This window comes from Sinocyclocheilus grahami, unplaced genomic scaffold (genome assembly GCF_001515645.1).
Source record: "Sinocyclocheilus grahami isolate Dianchi unplaced genomic scaffold, SAMN03320097.WGS_v1.1 scaffold70.1, whole genome shotgun sequence".
NCBI lineage: Eukaryota > Metazoa > Chordata > Actinopteri > Cypriniformes > Cyprinidae > Sinocyclocheilus > Sinocyclocheilus grahami.
Genome location: NW_015505249.1, coordinates 505,597 through 513,947, shown reverse-complemented (window position 1 = coordinate 513,947; position 8,351 = coordinate 505,597). Strand labels below are relative to the sequence as shown.

At 38.2% G+C, this 8,351-nt stretch overlaps 1 protein-coding gene across 1 annotated transcript; it reads left to right on the top strand.

Annotated features, from left to right (window-relative positions):
- Positions 1-704: 704 nt before the first annotated feature.
- On the top strand, positions 705-6,852 carry LOC107585385 (homeobox protein orthopedia B-like). Its single transcript, XM_016272391.1, has 3 exons — positions 705-1,052; positions 1,455-1,855; positions 5,652-6,852. The coding sequence occupies exons 1-3, from the start codon at positions 977-979 to the stop codon at positions 6,171-6,173; spliced, it is 999 nt and encodes a 332-aa protein (XP_016127877.1). The 5' UTR covers positions 705-976; the 3' UTR covers positions 6,174-6,852.
- Positions 6,853-8,351: the final 1,499 nt, after the last annotated feature.

Genomic DNA, 8,351 nt, shown 5'->3' with positions numbered 1-8,351 from the left:
CCTAATTTGCTCACATATCTTTTTCCCCAATTCCCCCCCGCCGTGACAGTCGGGCCTAAACACTACTAAATCAGCCCTAATTTATACTGATCTCGCTAATAATCGTAATAAAAAGCTTATAGATTTGGCACTAATTACATAAAAGCCTAATGATGTTGAAAATTACCCTGGTTTGAGATATAGGGCTAATCTAAACTTTGTTGTTGGCTGCCCCGGGCTACTAGAAACATTAGAAGAGGTTCACTTCGTTTTCAAAAGGCGAGTTGGACATGGCACGACACGAAGGCCGCCTTTTTTTCTACGAGGAAACGCGACATTATAACTAACGATTAAGTGACAATAGTGGAAAATCTCGGGGAACTTTATAATTAAACCGCAAAACCCGCCGGCGATTTTTTTTTTATCTAATGGACGCGCGTAAAACCCAAGCAAATCAAATGAGTTCGTATCATAAAGAGAGAGCGCGGTTTAATCGTTCAGTCCAGTAATAAACTTCGGGAAGCCATTACTAAACCATATGGCTTTGATAAGGATGACACGTTTATATAACAATACTTTAATTCGCTGTTTCTCCTCAAATAATCAGGGCCCTCATCAACGGTTCTGGCATCACGCTCAATTAAACCAATTCTGAGGGAGTTTCTCGAAGAGCTTTCTGAAAGAGGTCATTTGAAAGGTTATAATTTGGGAGTCGGGATCAAAAACGAGGAGAAATGAACTTGGGAGGGCAGCAAGAGAGGCTTCGCGCATCTGACACCTCCAGGCTTCAACGCTGATTGGCTCTCATTTGAAGGAGCTCATGGGTTCATTCAACTATTAAGCGCCTCCCAGTTCCTCTAAAGGACATTATAATGCAAGGAACCTCCTTTTTAACCACAAACCGAATTTGCTTTCATTTAGGCCATATATATTTTTTAAATAGTTTAAAGTCATAGAGATTTTTTTGGGAAAGCATTTCGCCCTGGAGCGGTGCGCGATGCTTTCGCACGCCGACCTGCTGGATGCTCGCCTCGGTGAGTTATCAACGCCAAACTCCGGTCTGCAACTCTACTGTAAGCTGGAGCACTCTTCTCATCTAAATCAAGCAGAGAAAATTGACAATTTGTCTCTTATTTTATCTTAATTCGATTTAAGCGAACTAATTCATTGGTAAAGTAATCATTATTATTATATTACGCAGTAATTTGATTTAGCCGTTTTCCAAGATATTGAGGGGAATTAAATGGAATTAGGTCATTTAAAAGATGACATTGTTGTGAGCTAGTTTTTCTCCATTATTTGCACTTTATAGCTGTAATGGCAAATAGCAAATGGTAGTTTATGCATAAGACCAGTGCTTGCTGTGACTGTCTAGAAATGTGATTTTTTTTGTGCACTAACACTTCTCTCTTTTTCAGCAATGCTCGGTGTTGATTATGAGCTCACTCAGTTTCGACCTGTTTTCTCTGCTTCAGGGATGAAGGATGCCGCGGCCGAGCTTCTGGGTCACAGGGAGGCATTGAAATGCAGGCTGGGCGGCGGCGGAACTGACCCGGGCCACCCCGGAGAACTCGCCCCGGTCTCCGATGCAGTGGAAGGGGCCACCCTTCTCCCCGGAGACGATATCAACAGTGCTGGATCCAATCCGCCGGGTGTAGCGGTGAACAGTAAGGATCAGGAGAAGCAACAGCAGCAGCAACAGAACCCCAGCCAGTCCGGCGGCCAGCAGAGTCAGAAACAGAAACGGCACCGGACTCGCTTTACTCCGGCTCAGCTTAACGAGCTGGAACGCAGCTTCGCCAAAACCCACTATCCGGACATCTTCATGCGCGAGGAGCTCGCGCTGCGGATCGGCCTGACGGAATCACGCGTGCAGGTGAGTCCGGTGGAGACCGAGCACATGTTTCGGATTGTTTTAGTCACACCATTATTGTTAAATCGACGTTAACATTGTATTAATCCTGTGCAATAGCCTATATATGGGATATTTTCATAAAACATTAAGCGTTATTATAGGCTGCAATCATGATGTTTGAAATGAAAAAAGGCGAATCGATACATTTAAAGCAATATATTATTATTATTATTATTCGGATTATATTTTCTATAAATGGCATTCCAAAGGAATAGTTGGGTAGATAATTTGGCTAGATATTTGTTACAAAGGTTTTTCGAATACTAATGTTTGTTATTAAAAATACGAAGTCTAAGAGATGAAATGAAATGAAAACGCGTTATAATTTAATTTGAAGAAGGCCAGCCTATTTTTATTATAAAGTAATGCGAATGTGCATTTCTGTTTGCTTACACGATGACCCCAGCCAGTCCGGCGGCCAGCAGAGTCAGAAACAGAAACGGCACCGGACTCGCTTTACTCCGGCTCAGCTTAACGAGCTGGAACGCAGCTTCGCCAAAACCCACTATCCGGACATCTTCATGCGCGAGGAGCTCGCGCTGCGGATCGGCCTGACGGAATCACGCGTGCAGGTGAGTCCGGTGGAGACCGAGCACATGTTTCGGATTGTTTTAGTCACACCATTATTGTTAAATCGACGTTAACATTGTATTAATCCTGTGCAATAGCCTATATATGGGATATTTTCATAAAACATTAAGCGTCATTATAGGCTGCAATCATGATGTTTGAAATGAAAAAAGGCGAATCGATACATTTAAAGCAATATATTATTATTATTATTATTATTCGGATTATATTTTCTATAAATGGCATTCCAAAGGAATAGTTGGGTAGATAATTTGGCTAGATATTTGTTACAAAGGTTTTTCGAATACTAATGTTTGTTATTAAAAATACGAAGTCTAAGAGATGAAATGAAATGAAAACGCGTTATAATTTAATTTGAAGAAGGCCAGCCTATTTTTATTATAAAGTAATGCGAATGTGCATTTCTGTTTGCTTACACGATGAGCCGAAATGTCAAGTTTGTCGACAGTACACGAGCACAAAAAGAATTGCATAAAAATAAAACGGTGGAAACATCTCCGAACGAGCTCTATCGTCAATAAAAGAGAGAAAAGAAATCAATTATAAATAAAGACTACACAACTGTTAAATTCATATTAAAATTAAGTGTAAACATCCATGGTGTTTTAAACGAAAAAGCATGTCCTGTGTATTATTTTGATTATTAGTAGCATATTTATTTAGTTTTCATTTTTAGTTACAAATAACACAAACATTATATGAATCCCAATTTTACGAATTTGCTCGTTGATTCTAAAATCGTGTTTATCCAAAGCCTCCGTAAAGCTTTAGGCACTACCACCATATAGGTTTTATTTGTTTTGTTTTAGTATTATAATAATAATATATAATTACTGCTGTTACTATAGGCCTTATTCGTAACTTGATTCAGGTTGTGTTGATTTTCTTGGCTCTTGAAAGTGCGCCCATTTAAAACGCGGCGTGCTTCTCATATTATTTCATTGTTCAGGTCATCTTCCTTTTACAATACCATTACTGTTATCTCAGCCATCGGAGCAGACCGATATCTTCATCACTTTTATAAGATTATGACTCGTGCTGCTGCTGTGATTGGTGGTCAGCCGCGAACGCAGCGGTAAATGAACCCGCGAGACAAGTGTGCATTCCAGCGCTCTCTCCGTGATCTATAGAGGCTCATTATATATGTATAGCTTTCCGAGTTGATAGTGGTGCAATAAAACCAAGACCATTATTATTAACCAATTTCAGAATTATTTATAACTTAACAGGCTTATTAAGCTCAACGCGTAAGACTGTTCTGCGTAAAACAATAACCATCATAATTAGCAGGCCTGAGACTCTGCCCCAACTATTTTATTTACATAAAAAATAAATGAGTGGCATGCTGACCGCGCGGTGGTCTTCTGAAATGTTGCACGAATGTTTCGCGCTCGCGTGAAATAGGTCTGTCAGCGCGCACGTCTTAATGGCGAGCGCGCGGATGGTGCTCTGTCTCTTTTTAATGGTATGAGAAATTGCATTTTTTTTATCCTCTGAAGTGTAATGCATTTGAGGCCGGATTTCACGGCTGGCTGCGTGGAGTGGGATTCGGGGATCTAATATGAACCCCTCCACATTTTTTTCTCCCCTTTTCGTTGGGTCAAAATCTGCTCGTTAATCATTGTGAGCTCGCCTGAGATCTCTATAAACCTGAAGGACCTCGGGAAATAAACACCACGTGCGCCTTTTACGGCCCAGGGTGGGCCTTTTTACGCCCTGGTGTTGTAAAATCGAGCACATAATAATGGAGAGTGTAAATATTATGATTCCTTATCATTTAAAGCAGCATTAATCGCGCCATTTTGTGACGTCGAGACGTTCATTAAGGAAAGAAGCAAAATGAAAACAAACAAAAATATGAAAGTAAAAAAGGTTGCCTATATAGTCTGAAGTGGCAACCTGCAATAGCTATTTCTAGCTCATTTATCCCATCAAATATTTTGTTTGTAAAAAAAAATTGTTCAGTAAAATTCGCAATTAACACATTGAATTAAACATGACATTTTTAAAACAGAAAAACTAAAATAGCATCTTCTCTTACTCCAAGAATCTGTTCTAACCCTACAGCGTGAATTGATGTATTTAGGTTGATTCACTGATATTAAATAGTTTTTTTTGTACTTTAATTGAGATGTTACCAATTTAAAGTTACTATATTTTCTATGCAAACAAACAAATAAACAATGCATCAATAATATGTTTCTATTGTGTTAAGTGTAGGCTATTTCTGCTCATATTTTTGTTCATCTGTTTTTTTCTTTTGTGCAACTTATATATATGTTTGACATCTATAGCCTATTTCTTTAGCATCCTTAGAACCAAGAAACCAAAATATTGATTGATTCTTAAGAATCTCTAATGTGACATCAAGAACTGTAGGCTCTGGTTACACACAATGTAGTGTTTATTTTAGAATGAGTATTTATTTATTGTCTGTTTGATTTATTTTAGTGAACGTAAAAGATACCAAACACACTAATACATCGTAGTCACACAAAATGTCCCAGTGAGCAATATTCGACATTGCTGTTTTTATTAAGCTTCCTTATTAAATGCCCACTTTTACATCTATTCTAGCGCAATGTAAGCATTTCTGACAGCTCGTTTTGCTCCCTCTGCTCGCAGGTTTGGTTTCAGAACCGACGCGCCAACGTTTTTTTTGTACTTTAATTGAGATGTTACCAATTTAAAGTTACTATATTTTCTATGCAAACAAATAAACAATGCATCAATAATATGTTTCTATTGTGTTAAGTGTAGGCTATTTCTGCTCATATTTTTGTTCATCTGTTTTTTTTCTTTTGTGCAACTTATATATATGTTTGACATCTATAGCCTATTTCTTTAGCATCCTTAGAACCAAGAAACCAAAATATTGATTGATTCTTAAGAATCTCTAATGTGACATCAAGAACTGTAGGCTCTGGTTACACACAATGTAGTGTTTATTTTAGAATGAGTATTTATTTATTGTCTGTTTGATTTATTTTAGTGAACGTAAAAGATACCAAACACACTAATACATCGTAGTCACACAAAATGTCCCAGTGAGCAATATTCGACATTGCTGTTTTTATTAAGCTTCCTTATTAAATGCCCACTTTTACATCTATTCTAGCGCAATGTAAGCATTTCTGACAGCTCGTTTTGCTCCCTCTGCTCGCAGGTTTGGTTTCAGAACCGACGCGCCAAATGGAAGAAGCGCAAGAAGACCACCAACGTGTTTCGCACTCCCGGCACTTTGCTGCCCACTCACCACGGCCTACCGCAGTTCCCCTCCGCCGCGGCGGCCGCGGCAGCCATGGGCGACAGCCTGTGCTCTTTTCACGCTAATGACACCCGCTGGGCGGCGGCCGGGATGCCGGGAGTCTCCCAGCTGCAGTTACCGCCCGCCCTAGGCCGACAACAAGCCATGGCACAGTCTCTATCCCAGTGCAGCCTGGGCGCCGGACCTCCGCACAACTCCATGAGCCTGTCCAACATGTCCTCCAACGGCTCCGGCCTCCAGTCCCACCTCTACCAACCCACCTTCCCCGGCATGGTGCCCGCGTCGCTCTCTGGCCCCACCAACGTGACCGGCTCGCCTCAGCTGTGTAGCTCCCCGGACACTGACGTCTGGAGAGGGACGAGCATCGCGTCCCTGCGCCGCAAAGCGCTGGAGCACACAGTGTCCATGAGTTTCACCTAATACTTTGACGTGTTTCTCGTCCACCCATCATTTCTGGCCCAGTGACGCACAAGGAAGTCTAAGGATAGGCCTGCGACTGTCCTGTAGTAAACATGAACCGTGCGCACCTGATGGAAATAAAACCTGAAGCATCATAGGCTGAAAAAAACGAAATGTATTTATTTATTATGTCCTATTTATTTAATAATTGCATTTTTATTTATTAGCACTTTCGTTTTGCAAATTCAAAAAGGTCAACAAGCTGGAAAGAAAACAATCTGCACATTTGCAATTTGAGAAACAAGGCGAGAGACGGTGCACTCGTTTTTATTATTATTATGATCATCATCATCATTATTATTATTATTATTATGGAAGAAATCGTTCAAATTTTAGGACACTTTTATGAATCGGTGGAAGAAAGAAAGGAAAATATCTTTAAAAAAAGAATTAAGAAACTTGACTGCATGTGCCGACCAGGGTAAACAACAACACAACAACAACAACAACAACAACAACAACAATGGGGAAATGTCATTTAAAAGAAAAGTATGACTTTGTTATATGCTGTTATATATAGGATGTTTTGTGTAGATAAAGCATTCTTAACTTGTTCCCATTCGGTCAGTTTGTGATATGTTCTAAGTTCATGTATGTGCTTCTACCAATATACATTTCTTAAATGTTTGATCTTATTCTTAACGGCTGTTTTGTTTCCTGAACATGTTTATAACGATTGAATGTAAATTAACGAATAAAATCATTTTCAATATGTCATTATTGACACCTCGCATCTTTTGTTGTTCCTTGGGAATTCTGTGAGGAAAATAAAACTTTATTTACTTATTTGTTGATTGATAAATAGGAAACACTTTATTTGAACGTATGTTTAACAGGCCTATTTTACATTCAAGTTAAACTAACAGAACCTCTGTTTTTATATATTTATAATCATTTTGGAATGTATCTACTGATCTGCATTATAATGTCTGCTAATGGCTTATTGTTGAAAATGATTATTAAGTGTTATCAAATCGAGTCATTATCTCTCCCAACACTACATTTTGCTTCTCGTTTGGAGATGTTGCAGGGGTTGACATTAACTCGCTCTCTGATTGGCTCTCGGGCTCTTGGCATTATGACCTCATAGATGAGAAATCAGGGCTCAGCCAAATACAATATCAAGAGCGCGCCATCACTGTCTGTCTTCCAGACCACTGCGATAATACCACAATCATGTATATATGGCGCAATAACTGCTGGATGAAATCATTTATAATTCATACATCCATAACAAAATTAAGGGATTTTTTATTGAGCCATTTTACTTAGGCCTATATGTAAACTTAAATATATTTTTAGCTTCTAACATAATAATAATAACAGAATAGGTAATAAAAGGGATTGATTTAATTCCCAGACGCATATTTATGATCATGTATATTGGAATTATCTCTATGAATTTAATTAAATTTGGTTATTACATCATACTTCAAGAGCTTTGTTATATAGGCTTATAGTTACACTGTAAAAAAAATTCCATAAAATTTACGGTAAAAAAAACAACTGTGGTTGCCGGAATTTTACTGTAAAAAATATGGTAGCAACGTTTTAGGTTTTATGGTTTTAACTAAAAATTTACAGTTAAATACCGTAATTTCATTAACTGATATAATGTTAATATACCAACCTATTGAAGTACTGAAATCTGTTTTGTACCTTTGTAATACACTGATAACCACCAAATGCAGGAGGTGATGAGAAAGTCACATGATGAACCGAAGCCCATCACAAGCAGCTTTTAAATATTAACATATATAGAAGTGTGCACAGTGTCATTCACACAAACACTAAACACCATCATGGTGACACACATGACACTGAAATAATGCAATAAACAGTCATTTAACAACATTAGGTGTAACACACAACCCTAATATACAAAACTGTTAAGAAAAAAACTAAGAAGAAACATAGTTATTTCAACAAAAAAACATCAAATTTGAAATGTAACGAAGGGAATTCTGGGAATGTCAATTTACAGTTATTCACTGTAAATTATACGGTTGAAATAATGCAATAAACAGTCATTTAACAACATTAGGTGTAACACACAACCCTAATATACAAAACTGATAAAAAACTAAGAAGAAACATAGTTATTTCAACAAAAAAACATCAAATTTAAAATGTAATTCT